This window comes from Brachionichthys hirsutus, unplaced genomic scaffold (assembly GCF_040956055.1).
Source record: "Brachionichthys hirsutus isolate HB-005 unplaced genomic scaffold, CSIRO-AGI_Bhir_v1 contig_862, whole genome shotgun sequence".
Classification (NCBI taxonomy): Eukaryota; Metazoa; Chordata; class Actinopteri; order Lophiiformes; family Brachionichthyidae; genus Brachionichthys; species Brachionichthys hirsutus.
The window spans coordinates 217,760-235,298 of NW_027180378.1; the positions used below are offsets into that span (position 1 = coordinate 217,760).

The 17,539-nt window shown below is 42.4% G+C and overlaps 2 protein-coding genes across 2 annotated transcripts; both read left to right on the forward strand.

Moving 5' to 3' along the window:
• The first annotated feature begins 206 nt into the window (after positions 1 to 206).
• LOC137914303 (translational activator of cytochrome c oxidase 1-like) lies at positions 207 to 1,876 on the forward strand. Its single transcript, XM_068757908.1, has 5 exons — positions 207 to 532; positions 619 to 725; positions 811 to 938; positions 1,246 to 1,408; positions 1,494 to 1,876. Exons 1-5 carry the CDS (start codon positions 247 to 249, stop codon positions 1,701 to 1,703), a joined length of 894 nt encoding a protein of 297 aa, XP_068614009.1. The 5' UTR covers positions 207 to 246; the 3' UTR covers positions 1,704 to 1,876.
• Positions 1,877 to 2,921: 1,045 nt separating this feature from the next.
• Positions 2,922 to 9,236, forward strand: LOC137914296 (potassium voltage-gated channel subfamily H member 6-like). The gene is made up of 11 exons (XM_068757901.1): positions 2,922 to 3,065; positions 3,853 to 4,278; positions 4,466 to 4,859; positions 5,015 to 5,214; positions 5,326 to 5,578; positions 5,669 to 5,862; positions 6,098 to 6,206; positions 6,347 to 6,574; positions 8,268 to 8,427; positions 8,658 to 8,862; positions 8,934 to 9,236. Exons 1-11 carry the CDS (start codon positions 2,922 to 2,924, stop codon positions 9,234 to 9,236), a joined length of 2,616 nt encoding a protein of 871 aa, XP_068614002.1.
• The last annotated feature ends 8,303 nt before the right edge of the window (positions 9,237 to 17,539 follow it).

Genomic DNA, 17,539 nt, shown 5'->3' on the forward strand with positions numbered 1-17,539 from the left:
AGATCCAACAAGAACAAAATAAAATATCTAAATGCAAAAAAATAAATAACTGCTTGCCAAAGATATTGCAAAACAGAATTAATTTTCAATTAACTTACCTGGTTAAATAAAGCTTGAATAAAATCAAATAATCACTTCGAACAGTAGCTTGACTGACATTTATTTTGAAAAGCCAATTCCTGACGTCATTGCAAACCAGGAAGTAAGAGCGCCTCTCAAAAGGCTCGTTCCGTGTGGCTAAAGGGCATGGTGTGGCGGACGGCGCTGAGGATTCTCCCCACCCCATGCCCCCGGTCTCTGGCGGCGAGACTAGGAAGACTCCTGGCCTCGGCCGGGCCCTCCCATCCGCCGGCTTCGTGCGCGCCGTCCGCGCCGTGGAAGTCCCCTCCTGCCCGGCCGCTGCAGCTCTGCTCCGCCCGATGTGCCGGACACAATAAGTGGTCAAAAGTGAAGCACGTCAAGGGTTCTAAAGACGAGGCGAGGAGCAAGACATTCGCGAGGCTCGCCGTGAAGATAAAGATGGCCGTTAAAGGTGACTCGAGGAAAGGCGATTCATTTTACAGTAGATTAGATTCCTTGTCCGCCCATGGCCAATGCTAATTGTCTCTTCGTCTGCAGAGGGGGGGTCCAACCCAGACTTGAATGGAAATTTAGCCCAGATACTGGAGCAATGCAGAGCAAACCACATGCCCAAATTGTCCATAGAGAATACCATCAAGAAAGCTGTAAGTTTAAAGAACTTAAGTGAAGATCGGCCCATTGGAACATAAGCTTGTCCGATTCTCTCTTTGTCTGTTCTCTGTACGAAAGACCAAACCGTTGTCCCAACAAATGTTTGAAGCCCGGGGACCTGGGGGATGTCTGCTCATCATAGAGGTGTTGACTGACAACATCTCACTCTGCCACCACGAGATTAAACATCTGCTGGCCAAGAATGGGTGAGGACTGGCTTCCTTTAACTCGCCTCCGTTATGACTGAAAGTATTCGCTCGGAAAATCATTGAATTTAGGCGTTCCGGTCACTTCCATGGCCACATATGCATTAAATTAAGCACCCTGTCATGCATTTCGAATTTAAGGGTTTCATTGAATAATAATAATAATTTTTAAAAAAAGTAAATACGCAGTGCTGCGCTGCCATTTTTGAAAGTGATAAATAAGTAAACTCCTGTAAAAGTTCCCAGTAAAGCTACACGTGTGATTTGATGTCTACACCCAGAAATCTGAATCTCTATTCATCCACAGAGCGATGCTGTCAGAGGGAGCGCGCCGCTCCTTCAGTCAGAGGGGGGTGGTGGCGGTGCCGGCGCGAAACGTCTCAATGGAGCGGGCTTTGGAGCTGGCCATTGAGGTCGGGGCCGAAGATGTCAAGGAGACTGAGGATGAGGAGGGGCGGCCAGTCCTGCAGGTCGGTTTGATCTTTTTTGAAGACTATAATGAATAGTACGGTTCAGCCCTGCCACTAATAATCTCATCTGGGTCTCTTCCCTCAGTTCATTTCTGACATGAGGAACACGAGGAAGGTTGGGGCTTCGCTGGAGGATTTGGGGATGCAGATAACGTCTTCTGGGTTGGAGCTCTTTCCCCAAACCCTCATATCTTTGAACCAGGCTCATCTGGATGCTGCGTCAGCGCTAATAGAAGCGCTCAATGACAGTCCAGATACAGTTCGAGTATGGGACAACATCCAGGCAGACAGCTGAGTCTGTCTCCTGGATGCTTGGTGGACAATAAGTATACTGAATGTGGAGTATTTGATTTTTGCAAACAGTGTTTGTCAATGAATACATATAATTATGGAACTGAATGGGGGTGGGGGTATATTGTTTTTGTGAAGATGTAAATCCAACCATCCAATAAACAAATGTGTCAATAACCCCGCTCGGCATGTCTTTCATGAATCTGAATCATTATTTGGGTCTGATCTGGATCTTCCACTAAAAGACCAATTTTCTTAACAATAAAATGACATCGCTTTTTTTGTCATAACCCAGAGGTTTCAGAATCAAGTATGTCTTAAATGTAGATTTAAAGACAGAAACTTCCCCCTTCAGCGGAAAAACTGAGAAACACTTGTGTCTGTTTTCATAAATGTCCACAAACAACCTTGAAAACTATTTTATGAAATACTTATTTTTTTAAAGCATATAGCTGAAGGCCATTTTGAGCCAGTCGCATCAAAGGTCATAGCAATGATACATTACTGTCGATATTATCCCACATTAACAGTATCCATGCGGTGAGTGAGTGATCTACCTGTTACATCAGTGAACTAGATTTTAGCCCAAAGCTAAAAAGCCAAGCTGCATACTTTGAAACTGTGAGCTGATGCTAACGGGGAATTCCAAAGTAATGGCTTGGAGCCCATTTGCTGCGATGCTCGTCATTGATTTTCCTGTCGCTCCTGCTCGGTTACAGCATGACATTGATTATTTTCCCGTGATGCTGAATGTCGCACGACAACATGCGAGCTGCAGGCCAGTCCTATGCCTGTGCTAGAGTGAAGGAGTTCAACACTGATGTCTGAATGGAAAAAATGTTGTTGTTTTTTCGGCCGAAATATCAATCAGGAAATTGAATATTTTTGAGAAGCTAAAAAGTATCCTGAAGGATGGCTATTTGACGCATGGCTGTTGATTGGTCAAGTCTGAGAGGGATCTGAAACATCTGGTTTCAAATCAGGTATGTTTTGCATATTTATTTTGACTTTGACCAATCAATGACAGCAACACTGAGTCGGGTAGTGAGGCAGTATTTGAATGCAGATTCTTTTTTTTTGGGAGGGGCGCTATTAGATTGACATTTTGGGAAGAAACAAACAAAATAAAAAATCTGTAAAAACATTCACTTTGAAGGATCTCTTTAAGCTAAATGTAAATATCAACATGCTTTTCCAATCACCTGTAGCCCAGCAGAGCTCCATGTCTGACTCTGAACTTATGAGGAACGTGGGACCGTCCAGCAGGGGCCCAGAATGCCGTTCGCCTCCGACTCCCCGGTTGGAGCTTCTCAGTCCCTCAAAGGTGAAGGAACGCTCTCAGAACATCACAGAGAAAGTCACACAGGTACGGGAGCCCAGAAGCTTGTGGGCTGTGGCTGAATTAGATCCACAATATCCCATTTAACATGAATGTACACAATTAGGCATACACAATTAGGAAACAGTGCATTTATACAGCAAACAGCTGTTTTCTGCTATATTAATGTTTAAAGATCTTATGCTTTTCATCTTTAAAGAGCACCACATGGTCACCGGTGATTCTAGCAGTCTCAGAGAGGACTGTGGCTATAATCAACTGGTGGAAAAATCTTTATGTGCTTTTGGTGGCTGGATATGAAACGTAATCGCATTGAACAACAGTTCAATCCAGACCCGCCGCTGCCTGAGCCCAGGGGCTCGGCGTTCTGCATCACTGCCTCTGTAGATGGTGCTGGCATGCACTCAGTTAGCGAGCGCTTGTTTGATTGCAGCACGACAACAGAATTGTCTTAGCTTCTCCTCGAGACTTTTTTTTTTTTTTTTTAATTGTAATGTCTGGATGCGCCGAAGCCTTTTCCTACGTGGCGTCTCCACTGACAGGATGATCAAGGATCTGTCGGCTCTACAGGGTTGAACCAGAACATCCCGTCTCTATCAAGAAGTTGGTCAGAACAACATATGTCTTCTAGAAAGGTCTGTTGGTCAACAGTAGTTCAGGGGGGGAAACACTTTTGATAAAGCTGCTGTCTGTTTCGGGAGATGGTTTTTGCCATCACACGACGTTTTACAGATTAAATTTGTCTTTTTAGATTTTCCCTAAATGACGTTAACGTTCATGTGTGCACACTGAAACACTCTTTATTTATGTCTAGGTACTTTCTTTGGAGTCTGACGTACTTCCTGAGTATAAACTTCAGGCTTCAGAGACAACGTGGTGGATCTTGCTTCACTACAGCCCCTTCAAGGCCTTTTGCGACTGGATTATTCTCATCCTTGTTCTCTACACGGCTGTGTTCACTCCTTACTCCGCCACCTTCCTCTTGGACGAGCACAGGGCTTTACGTCACAGGAGCTGTGGCTACACATGTAACCCTCTGAATGTGGCAGACCTCATGGTGGATGTGCTGTTTATTGTGGACATAATCATCAACTTCCGGACAACGTACGTGGACCACAATGACGAGGTGGTCACACAGCCGAGCCGGATCGCCAAACACTATGTCAAAGGCTGGTTCCCGATAGATCTGTTTGCAGCGATCCCTTTTGACCTCCTTATTTTCAGATCTGGATCTGATGAGGTAAGAATTCTGCTTCTCTTTATATTTCAGTCAGCTGAAGACCCCACATTAACACTGCGTTTATTCTAATATTATCTTGTAGGTAATTGTCACATATATTTGGAGTGTCTGATTAAGTTCTCCTAAGCTGTTTTACATTGCATGACCCTGATTAACATGATCTTCCCTTTGTTGCTGGATACCAAAGATGGCCACCTTAACCATCCTGCTGAAAACAGCTCGCTTGCTACGATTGGTCCGCGTGGCGAGAAAGTTGGATCGATATTCTGAATACGGGGCTGCTGTCCTCTTCCTCCTGATGTGCACCTTTGTGCTCATTGCCCATTGGCTCGCCTGCATCTGGTATGCTATCGGCTTCGTAGAGAGGCCGTACACAGAGACTGGTTGGCTGGACAACTTGGCTGAACAACTGGGCAAGTCGTACAATGACAGTGACTCCTCCTCTGGTCCGTCAGTTAAAGACAAGTACGTCACTGCTCTGTACTTCACCTTGAGCAGTTTGACGAGCGTCGGCTTCGGAAATGTCTCTCCAAACACCAACTCGGAGAAGATCTTCTCCATCTGCGTCATGGTCATTGGATGTGAGTTGAAAAGCGATGCAAGGGGGCTGTGGGAAAGGTGGGACGGGGTGGGGTGGTGAGATCTGAACCACATGCAGTTCATAAATCCTTTGCTAATTTGCAAATTGAAGACTATAATGTTGCAAACCACGTTCTCATAGCTTCTTTTATCTCAGCCCTCATGTATGCCAGCATATTTGGAAATGTGTCAGCCATCATCCAGCGGCTGTACTCTGGTACAACCCGCTACCACACCCAGATGCTACGAGTCAAAGAGTTCATCCGATTCCACCAAATCCCAGGGAGCCTTCGCCATAAGCTGGAGGAATATTTTCAGCATGCCTGGTCCTACACAAACGGCATCGACATGAATGGTGTAAGGAAGAGTGATACGATTTCACGTTTGTCCTACTTTAACTTGTAGCTCCTGCCAAGGTTGTTCAGTATTTCTGTTTTGCATGTAATCTCTTGTCTTCCTCACATTCAGGTGTTGAAGGGGTTCCCAGGATCTTTGCAGGCAGACATCTGTTTACACCTGAACCGATCTCTCCTGCAGAACTGCAAGGCTTTCCACGGTGGCAGTCAAGCCTGTTTGCGTGCCTTGGGTATGAGGTTCAAGACAGTCCATGCTCCTCCAGGAGATATTTTGATCCATTATGGAGACATCCTGGACTCTCTGTTCTTCATCTCTCGAGGTTCCATTCAGGTCATAAGGGACGATGTGGTGGTAGCCATATTGGGTATAGTGAATTTGGCTGTCTCGTAAATGCTCCAAAAGCATACTCCAGTAAACACCGCCCACTGAAGTGAGTACTTTAATGGTCTTGCAGAAACGAATGACATCATTGGCGAGTGCATCCATCTGTATGATGAACCAGGAAAGGCCAATGCAGATGTCCACACCATCACCTACTGTGATCTGCACCGCATCCTGAGGGAGGACCTGTTGGAGGTGCTTGATATCTACCCCAGCTTTGCAGACAACTTCTGGAGAAACCTGGAGATAACGTTTGACCTGAGAGATGTAGGTTGGCAGTCAACGATGAGAAAAATGGCATCTTGACTGAGTTGGCAATTTTTTTTCTCATCGGGTTATGAAAATAAATTCTCAGTTGTCCTAGGAAAGCGTATCTGGGGCTACGTCTCTTCAAGATTGATGCCATGTAGACTCGAAGGACAATCAGACAATTGCCAACAAATCTCATTCTTAAAGAGTTCTCTCATACCCATTTAGAAACTGAATGCTATCTTGTTTTCAGGCTGATCAAATTCCGCAAATGATAATAGCTGATAACTGTGGTGACGACTGTGACTGTCGCCACAAGTCCAGACACAGAATACCCACCGTGGACTGCCGAAACAGACCAGGTGAGACGTCCAGAATATCAGTCAGACAAGGTGCTACCCAACTGACATATTTTGTAGAACTTACTGAAGGGGCAGGTTGTGTCTTGACACCCTGATTGGGGTTCAAATAAAAGAGTAAGTGAATGCTCTACTTTGAACAGATGGAATTGATCATGAAGACCCAACCTTCTGGGATGACTGCTGCAACTGTGGATCTTCCTGTTCCCAGTCGAGCGAAGACCTGGCGAAGCATCTTTCACACAATGCCAAAGTAGAGCTTTACCCCCCAGAGGATAACAGATGGGAATACCCCCCCTCTGTGGTGCAGCTTCTGCCTGCAAGTGGTTCATCAGCGGGAAGGGAAGCTATGTTGGATGTCAACCCGCAAGGTCAGAGCCGGCCCTAGCCATTTTGGTGCCCTAGGCCTAGGCGAGATTATGATTTTGCGCCTCCCCCCCCACACACGGCAAACATTATATGTATAAAACATTAATAACAACAGCCATATGACAGACCTTAAAAGTTTAATTATTCTTCAAAACAACTAGCACACGCTATACAATACAAATAATTAAATAATAATAAAATAAATAAATAAACAGAAATAAAACAGGGTTACTGTTCAGATTAAGAGGAAATTAAAAGTCCTGACAGCTTCCACACAAACAATGCAAAACAGATACATAGCAAATAATTTCGCCATGATCACTGTCGTGTCTTTATGTTTCAGTAAAGACTCGCGTGGAACAAACTGTGAGCTGACGTGATAACTATTTTATTGAACAACCTCGCGTTCCCCAACCTAAGTCACATGACCCTCTTGGCCTCATCCCATTGGTCCTTAACCATTCAGCGTGCATCAGCTTCAAGTGACGTTCAAGAACACAACTGTCATTTGATAACAAAACCCCAACACCACAATCACGTCACAGTTAGCGCTTCCACTGCGCATGCGTGTGGCTAAACAGTCTAGCATCTAACAGTTATCTATCACTGTTACAATCATTGAGGTATCACATAAACATATACCGTATAACAGGAATCACGTTGTAAAACAATTAGAGACACCCGTCGACTGCAGAGGCTACGGTAGCTGCTAACAGCGGGAGCTAACGGTACTTAGCATTCACTTTTAATACAGAACAACGATCCTACAACGCAAGATAATTATATACAAAATGTCTTGAACATGAACGAGTCCATTCTAGTGCTATCCAACATGTGCTTATGTACTGAACCCAGTGGAAGCGACGCCGTCAGTGGAAGCGTCACGAAGCGACGCCGTCAGTGGCGCATTCGTGTGACGTCACCGGATGCGCTGCGGAGTCCGTCGGTGAGCCACTACTGCCACTTACTGGTGGCGACTGGGATAACACCAGAACGTACTGTTCAGTCAGTCTGCATGCACAACGACAATGAAAACCAATACAATAAAAATATTGGGGGGTGCTTTTCTGACTGAAATAGTCATGGGTGCCACACCAGCTTTAGTTTGGAGAAGCTCCTCTCTGCAGCAGCAACTGTCACGGTCTAGCTGAGGTGCGCACTGATAAATCGCCCCCTCCCCCCTTTCCTCGGACGGTCAAGGCATTGTGTTTCAGGTCATACCAAGAATGACAAAATACGAGGGGGGGGGGGGGGTTGTTTTTAATTTTTATCTGTATTTGTTTGTTTTTTATTTTCTAGGCAGAGCATGAGAAAAGGGCGCCCGTTGGGGCTATAAATTAAAACTATTATTATTATTATTATTTTATTTATTTTTTTCGAGGCTTGGAGTGGCGCCCCCTCCAGCTGGTGGCGCCCTAGGCAACCACCTAGTTCGCCTATGCCTAGAGCCGGCTCTGCCCAAGGTAGAGGATAAGTCTTACCTGAGGTCTATTCTGGAAGCACGCGATGGAATGATAGAGTCAACCTGTTGAAGGCTTAAATGGAAAAGGTTATATATGGAGTAAAATAAAGGGGATTTTGTTTGTCTATGGATCTGTACAAAGCCATTTCTCAAGGCTATCAAAAGTTCCACAATGTTTCTATGTTCTATTTCTATTCCCTATTTTTCCTTTGCTTTCTTTCTGAATCTGCCAGGAATGTATCGATACTGGCCGGACCAACAGTCACAACAGTTTTCAGATCCGGCCTGGCGATCTTCCTCTGTCCGGAACTCCTGCCACCCTCCGCCATTTACAGTGGAACGACCCGGTGAGCTGGAGTCTCGGCTCGACGTTTTACATTCCCAGCTTAATAGGTGAGTTTTGCGATGCCCTCAGCTGGATTTCAATATTGATATTGACTGTATACGAAAGATGCAACAGTGAAGTAATTCAACTTTGTTTGCCTTGTAGTAGTCGTATTGGTCCAATCGTGCAGAGCCCACCTTGTCGTTCATTTCCGATTAATTTTATGCACCGGACCGGACATTATCGGTATCGTAATCACCTAAAGGCCTGTGAATCTCATTGTTTCTTGGTTCCTCAGGCTGGAGACTAGAATGACAGCCGACATCAATGTTATTCTCCAGCTTCTCCAAAGGCAAATCGCTCCTGTACCTCCGGCTTACTGCACTGTATCATCTAATACCCTTCCTACTGACTCCCCTGGCCTGTATGGAGCTGGAACACAAGTGCTGCACGGCATGTACCCCATCTCCTCTATTCAGATGGACAGTCGGGCTCCAACACAGGTAGAGCATAATGGCAAATATTACAGTGAACGTTGTATGCATAGATCTTTTCATGCATTTGCTTAATTCAGAGCCCTGATCAGGCTGAACTTCAAGTCACCAACAAGTCCCAGGAATCGCTGTCCAGCGGCCTCCGTGTGACCGTGGCATCAGGCGACGCCATGTCCATCACCCCTGGCACAGAGACACGTCAAGGGTCGACTCCACAGCTGCCACGGCCATCAGTCAAATCCTGTCTCATGGAGAACCCAAGAGCGGGCGGCAGCCTCCGCTACCCTTCGCTGCCGGGGAACCTGGACACCACCTCAGGACCTGCTGAGATCCAGAAACACCTCTCGGACCCCGTGCTGCCTGTCATTTGGGGATCAGAATGAAAGCATCTCCCTGACATACAATGCTACCTGCAGACTTTCTGAAGGAGCCGTTTGACCAGTCCAGCATTCATGTGTAATTAATTACACAAAATCAGATACTGGAATGCAAGGAGTTCCATTTAATCCTTGTGTCTTAACACAGGTTTTCACCATTTAATTTATAACAGTAAGCCTTCTGTTAGATTGTTATCACTTTGTTCAGAAATAGTCTCACTCTAAAACAATTTAAGTTGTTGTTCTGACACAAATGTATGCGCAATTGTTCCGTAAAGGACTGCATGTGTGTAATAGAATAACCTGGCTAAATAAAACATTACATGAATACAAGATGTGAACGTTTCCTACCTTTAAATGACTGTTAACAATCATTGAAGTATAGAATTCATGAGCAACACTAATAAGCAGCATTACAAGTCTGCCATTATGAAAGCAATAGCATCACCCAGTGGCAACAGCTCACACGAAGGCTACACTTGCTCTTCTCAGCTGCTGCTTCGGCCTGCCGCTTGGCTTCTTTACAGAATTCCCCTCTTGACTGCATTCACCCAGCAAACTCTTCTTAACCTCCAGTAATATCAGGATACAAATGACATGTCAATCAGCAATGACAGCTCTTTTGAATGAATGATTAACATGCTTGACACCTTATTTGCCTGCACTGTATGGATGGGTCAAACATTGTTTTGTTTTTTTCCACTTGCTACCAGATGACACAAGATCTGATTGTCCAGCCAAGGATTTTATAAATTAACTACCGTACTTAAATGCATTGTTATTTGCAATCACTTGTCACCCAATGAGAGGAAAATGCTTTCGACAGATTGTTGTCATTGCTCACTTCCTGGTTTGAGACAGTGACAGTGGCAGTGGCAGACCTACATTTTCCATTCTGGCTCCCTGAATTGAATAAACTTAATGTATGTGCACTCAACCAAACACAGGAAGCATTGGTTTTAAATTTTACATCTTAGGCGGTCTCTGTTCACACCCTTCTCATTTATCCGGATTCTGTGGGTCAGCTCATTTCCATTTTTATGCAGTTTACAAAACTCCGTCTGAGACCAAGTGATTGTTGTTCGGACGTGACGACTTTAAGCTGCTCAGCGGATGCTTCAGTCTACTGTCAAGACACAGCAGCATTCGTGTGAGGAAACCAATTGGTAAACTACAGGAAGAGGTATGTGCCCATATTTTCCAAGTAGAATCAAAAATTCCTCTTTCAAAACAAATATATTTTTGTTTCTTCCATGTGTTTTCTTCCATGTGTATTTTCCATTCCAGTATCTGTTTCTCTCAGCTCAATCGTCCCCCAAAGCCATCAGCACCAGAATGCTTCTCCAGGAACATCTTCGATCCAACCTGTCCAACAGCTCTGCCACGTCGGGGTCATTCGAGACCTCTTCTTTAACAGCCTGTGATGGCTTTGAGAGCAACGCGCTTATTTGGACTCCTTGTATGATATTATGCTTTGCTATTGGTTTTCCTTTTTGCATTGTTATTCTGTGGGGCATATTTAAGAAGCACCGCAGAGGAATTCCATTAGTGCCAAACAGCTTTTTCATACTGAACCTGTCCATCATGGATTTTGTCTTCTTGTCCTTCATCCCAGGTGGAATCATAAATCACTACACATGGAAGGTTTGGCAGTATGACAATATTTGGGATGGCTCTTTTGCATTGAGTACATGTGGGAGACCCCTCCTGGTGGCTTGCATGTGTCTGGACTGTTACGTGGCTGTGGTGCATCCGATCATCTACCATAAGACAAAGACTCTGACTCCCAGAGTTGTGATGGTGTGCATTGTTTGGGCTTTTACAATTGCATATGGCATCTCTTACTTTATTAATTCCAAACTATTAATCTCGTTCGTCACCATTGCGCCACTCCTAATAGCTCTCGTAATAATTGCCGTCTGTGATTTCTTTATTTTATATGCACTATTCAAATCTGACCCCGGCAAAAACAACATCCACCCACAGAAACAAAGAGCTGTTCAGACCCTCACCAACAGCCTGGTGGTGTCAGTGGTCTCTTACCTCCCCCCAGTCATTATAATATTAATTGGGGCAACTATGCATGGCAGTAGTTCTACCTTCTTGTGTACCATTGGTTTGCCTTTAAGCTTTATTGCCATTTTGGGATCTGTTGTCATGCCTTTGCTTCACCTAAACAATGAAGGGAAGCTGAAGTGTTTGCAGATTCTGAATTCTTACAAAACAACATGCTGCAGACGCTAGAAAATATGGGCTTTCAGGTCCGATGTGATCAGCCACATTTTCATTGGATTTTCTTTGTTTGACTGTTTGATTTGTGTCTGAGCGACTCTTGACATAACTGTAGATAACATTCTGAGGTACATTAGTTCTCTGTCTGCTTTCATCTTTAATAATGTTATGTTATTTTTGTATGTTTGGTACATCAAATGAAACATGTAGGGAGACTTCTCTGTGAATCGGTGTGCTTGTGGGAGCTTTTAACTTTGGACTTCAAAACCATACCACATTTTTTTATTTGAACATTAATATTCTTTTTTTCTACTTATTATTATTATTGTAAATTTTAAATTATACCGTTTTAAGTCTAAGAGCGGTTTTCCTTATCCTTTTATAGTTTGTACTGCATAGCCCTTTGTTTGCTGTTTTATTGTTGTTGTTGTTTTAAGATTATTTTAAATTGCAATGTTAATGTTGTTACGCTGTTGGGAAATAGTTAAATGTCTTAGAAAGTCAAACTAAATCTGTTTATGAAGATGGATTCTGGATTAGATTTTAACTTGATTAAATTAGTCATTTTGTAATACCAAAGACTTATTTTTTTCATAGTAGATTTGCATGGTGGCCTTCGTGTACCGTGATCAATTACACATGTAAATACTGGAGGCAGACGGCTCATCTTTCATGACAATTGTGAGTGTGCAGGTGCAAACAAATCATTTCTGCCTGTATTCTGTGATACTGCACGTCAGATGAAAAAAAAACATATGCAAATGGGACGTTTGTTCCATAATTTCTATTTAAATCCTAACCTCACACAAAGGTTTAGTGATTATTTATGTGCTTTGTAACTCTGCTGCAATTAAAAACAACAAAGAAACTGTGTGACTTCTCTTCTGATTGTTCAGCTGTTAGTAACATTATAATGTATTTTCCAAGCATAAAACATAAACAGTGGTTATCAGTTTTTCCTAACAAGAAATAGAGCATCTATTTCTAAGGCATTCCCATCCCCACCAAGGAGGCAAACATACCTGCTGCTCCATGTGATGCAAGTAGTCCATTTGATTTAATTTAACCCCAGAAAAGTTTTGAAATGACTTAAAAATTTATTTTGCCGCTGTGATATTCTCCACATATTTAGCGGCAAAAGCTTTTCTTCACACAAGTTCCAATTTCCCTGCTGACAGTTTAAATCTGGAAGAAGTAATATGATTGGAGGATGCGAGAACGATAAGATGCGGTGATTGGCTGTAGCTTTTTAATCACATAAAGGACACTTGGAAAACCAGCTGAAAACACTTGCATTAATAAAGGTTAACAAAATATGATTCTTAATTTAGTGGAGGTAGCTTCTTTAAATCTCTTGCTATTTTTCCTTTATTTTTATGTTTACTTAGATACTAATTATATAGTATAATATTTGTAATTATCCTGTAAGTTCTAAGGTAGCTAGTGAAATGTAACGAAATAACTGGTAGACATTTTTCTTAAAATATCTCTTATATTTTCCTGTTAACATCACAAAACTAAAACTAAAATCATCGCAGACACACATGATCATGAATTTTGTCCCACTAAACAGCGGCGGCCCCGTAGAATGACAGCCGAGATCAATGTTATTCTCCAGCTTCTCCAAAGGCAAATCGCTCCTGTACCTCCGGCTTACTGCACTGTATCATCTAATACCCTCCCTACTGACTCCCCTGGCCTGTATGGAGCTGGAACACAAGTGCTGCACGGCATGTACCCCATCTCCCCTATTCAGATGGACAGTCGGACTCCAACACAGGTAGAGCATAATGGCAAATATTACAGTGAACGTTGTATGCATAGATCTTTTCATGCATTTGCTTAAATCAAATGTCTTTACTACAGAGCCCTGATCAGGCTGAACTTCAAGTCACCAACAAGTCCCAGGAATCGCTGTCCAGCAGCATCCGTGTGACCGTGGCAGCAGACGACGCCACAGTCATTTAATTTATAACAGTAAGCCTGTCCGTTAGATTCTCATCACTTTGTTCACAAATCATCTCACTCTAAAATAATTTAAGTTGTTGTTCTGACACAAATGTCTGCGCAATTGTTCTGTAAAGGACTGCATGAGTGTAATAGAATAACCTGGCTAAATAAAACATTACATGAATACAAGATGTGAACGTTTCCTACCTTTAAATGACTGTTAACGATCATTGAAGTATAGAATTCATGAGCAACACTAATAAGCAGCATTACAAGTCTGCCATTAAGAAAACAATAGCATCACCCAGTGGCAACAGCTCACACGAAGGCTACACTTGCTCTTCTCAGCTGCTGCTTCGGCCTGCCGCTTGGCTTCTTTACAGAATTCCCCTCTTGACTGCATTCACCCAGCAAACTCTTCTTAACCTCCAGTAATATCAGGATACAAATGACATGTCAATCAGCAATGACAACTCTTTTGAATGAACGATTAACATGCTTGACACCTTATTTGCCTGCACTGTATGGATGGGTCAAACATTGTTTTGTTTTTGTCCACTTGCTACCAGATGACACAAGATCTGATTTTCCAGCCAAGGATTTTAACTACCGTACTTAAATGCATTATTATTTGCAATCACTTGTCACCGAATGAGAGGCAAATGCTTTTGACAGATTGTTGTCATTGCTCACTTCCTGGTTTGAGACAGTGGCAGTGGCAGACCTACATTTTCCATTCTGGCTCCCTGAATTGAATAAACTTAATGTATGTGCACTCAACCAAACACACGAAGCATTGGTTTTAAATTTTACATCTTAGGCGGTCTCTGTTCACACCCTTCTCATTTATCCAGGTTCTGTGGGTCAGATCATTTCCATTTTTATGCAGTTTACAAAACTCCGTCTGAGACCAAGTGATTGTTGTTCGGACGTGACGACTTTAAGCTGCTCAGCGGATGCTTCAGTCTACTGTCAAGACACAGCAGCATTCGTGTGAGGAAACCAATTGGTAAACTACAGGAAGAGGTATGTGCCCATATTTTCCAAGTAGAATCAAAAATTCCTCTTTCAAAACAAATATATTTTTGTTCCTTCCATGTGTTTTCTTCCATGTGTATTTTCCATACCAGTATATTTGTTTCTCTCAGCTCCATCGCCCCCCAAAGCCATCAGCACCAGAATGCTTCTCCAGGAACATCTTCGATCCAACCTGTCCAACAGCTCTGCCACGTCGGGGTCATTCGAGACCTCTTATTTTACAGCCTGTGATGACTTTGCAAGCAGCATGTTTATTTGGATTGCTTTTATGATATTATGCTTTGCTATTGGTTTTCCTTTTTGCATTGTTATTCTGTGGGGCATATTTAAGAAGCACCGCAGAGGAATTCCCTTTGTGCCAAACAGCTTTTTCATCCTGAACATGTCCATCATGGATTTTATCTTCTTGTCCTTCATCCCAGTTGGAGTCATAAATTACTCCACATGGCAGGTTTGGCAGCTTGAACAGATTTGGAATGCCTCTTTTGCATTGAGTACATGTGGGAGACCCCTCCTGGTGGCTTGCATGTGTCTGGACTGTTACGTGGCTGTGGTGCATCCGATCATCTACCATAAGACAAAGACTCTGACTCCCAGAGTTGTGATGGTGTGCATTGTTTGGGCTTTTACAATTGCATATGGCATCTCTTACTTTCTTTATCACCATCTATTAATCTCGTTCTTCACCATTGCGCCATTCCTAATAGCGCTCGTAATAATTGCCGTCTGTGATTTCTTTATTTTATATGCACTATTCAAATCTGACCCCGGCAAAAACAACATCCACCCACAGAAACAAAGAGCTGTTCAGACCCTCACCAACAGCCTGGTGGTGTCAGTGGTCTCTTACCTCCCCCCAGTCACTATAATATTAATTGGGGCAACTATGCATGGCAGTAGTTCTACCTTCTTGTGTACCATTGGTTTGCCTTTAAGCTTTATTGCCATTTTGGGATCTGTTGTCATGCCTTTGCTTCACCTAAACAATGAAGGGAAGCTGAAGTGTTTGCAGATTCTGAATTCTTACAAAACAACATGCTGCAGACGCTAGAAAATATGGGCTTTCAGGTCCGATGTGATCAGCCACATTTTCATTGGATTTTCTTTGTTTGACTGTTTGATTTGTGTCTGAGCGACTCTTGACATAACTGTAGATAACATTCTGAGGTACATTAGTTCTCTGTCTGCTTTCATCTTTAATAATGTTATGTTATTTTTGTATGTTTGGTACATCAAATGAAACATGTAGGGAGACTTCTCTGTGAATCGGTGTGCTTGTGGGAGCTTTTAACTTTGGACTTCAAAACCATACCACATTTTTTTATTTGAACATTAATATTCTTTTTTTCTACTTATTATTATTATTGTAAATTTTAAATTATACCGTTTTAAGTCTAAGAGCGGTTTTCCTTATCCTTTTATAGTTTGTACTGCATAGCCCTTTGTTTGCTGTTTTATTGTTGTTGTTGTTTTAAGATTATTTTAAATTGCAATGTTAATGTTGTTACGCTGTTGGGAAATAGTTAAATGTCTTAGAAAGTCAAACTAAATCTGTTTATGAAGATGGATTCTGGATTAGATTTTAACTTGATTAAATTAGTCATTTTGTAATACCAAAGACTTATTTTTTTCATAGTAGATTTGCATGGTGGCCTTCGTGTACCGTGATCAATTACACATGTAAATACTGGAGGCAGACGGCTCATCTTTCATGACAATTGTGAGTGTGCAGGTGCAAACAAATCATTTCTGCCTGTATTCTGTGATACTGCACGTCAGATGAAAAAAAAACATATGCAAATGGGACGTTTGTTCCATAATTTCTATTTAAATCCTAACCTCACACAAAGGTTTAGTGATTATTTATGTGCTTTGTAACTCTGCTGCAATTAAAAACAACAAAGAAACTGTGTGACTTCTCTTCTGATTGTTCAGCTGTTAGTAACATTATAATGTATTTTCCAAGCATAAAACATAAACAGTGGTTATCAGTTTTTCCTAACAAGAAATAGAGCATCTATTTCTAAGGCATTCCCATCCCCACCAAGGAGGCAAACATACCTGCTGCTCCATGTGATGCAAGTAGTCCATTTGATTTAATTTAACCCCAGAAAAGTTTTGAAATGACTTAAAAATTTATTTTGCCGCTGTGATATTCTCCACATATTTAGCGGCAAAAGCTTTTCTTCACACAAGTTCCAATTTCCCTGCTGACAGTTTAAATCTGGAAGAAGTAATATGATTGGAGGATGCGAGAACGATAAGATGCGGTGATTGGCTGTAGCTTTTTAATCACATAAAGGACACTTGGAAAACCAGCTGAAAACACTTGCATTAATAAAGGTTAACAAAATATGATTCTTAATTTAGTGGAGGTAGCTTCTTTAAATCTCTTGCTATTTTTCCTTTATTTTTATGTTTACTTAGATACTAATTATATAGTATAATATTTGTAATTATCCTAAGGTAGCTAGTGAAATGTAAGGTAGCTAGTGAAATGTAACGAAATAACTGGTAGACATTTTTCTTAAAATATCTCTTATATTTTCCTGTTAACATCACAAAACTAAAACTAAAATCATCGCAGACACACATGATCATGAATTTTGTCCCACTAAACAGCGGCGGCCCCGTAGAATGACAGCCGAGATCAATGTTATTCTCCAGCTTCTCCAAAGGCAAATCGCTCCTGTACCTCCGGCTTACTGCACTGTATCATCTAATACCCTCCCTACTGACTCCCCTGGCCTGTATGGAGCTGGAACACAAGTGCTGCACGGCATGTACCCCATCTCCCCTATTCAGATGGACAGTCGGACTCCAACACAGGTAGAGCATAATGGCAAATATTACAGTGAACGTTGTATGCATAGATCTTTTCATGCATTTGCTTAAATCAAATGTCTTTACTACAGAGCCCTGATCAGGCTGAACTTCAAGTCACCAACAAGTCCCAGGAATCGCTGTCCAGCAGCATCCGTGTGACCGTGGCAGCAGACGACGCCACAGTCATTTAATTTATAACAGTAAGCCTGTCCGTTAGATTCTCATCACTTTGTTCACAAATCATCTCACTCTAAAATAATTTA

Coding starts and splice junctions, on each gene's coding strand:
- LOC137914303 (XM_068757908.1), top strand. CDS start 247: ATGGTGTGGCGGACGGCGCTGAGGATTCTCCCCACCCCATGCCCCCGG. Junction 533..618: donor GATAAAGATGGCCGTTAAAG/GTGACTCGAGGA, acceptor CTTCGTCTGCAG/AGGGGGGGTCCAACCCAGAC. Junction 726..810: donor AGAATACCATCAAGAAAGCT/GTAAGTTTAAAG, acceptor TCTGTACGAAAG/ACCAAACCGTTGTCCCAACA.
- LOC137914296 (XM_068757901.1), top strand. CDS start 2,922: ATGTCTGACTCTGAACTTATGAGGAACGTGGGACCGTCCAGCAGGGGC. Junction 5,215..5,325: donor ACGGCATCGACATGAATGGT/GTAAGGAAGAGT, acceptor CCTCACATTCAG/GTGTTGAAGGGGTTCCCAGG. Junction 5,579..5,668: donor TGTGGTGGTAGCCATATTGG/GTATAGTGAATT, acceptor ATGGTCTTGCAG/AAACGAATGACATCATTGGC.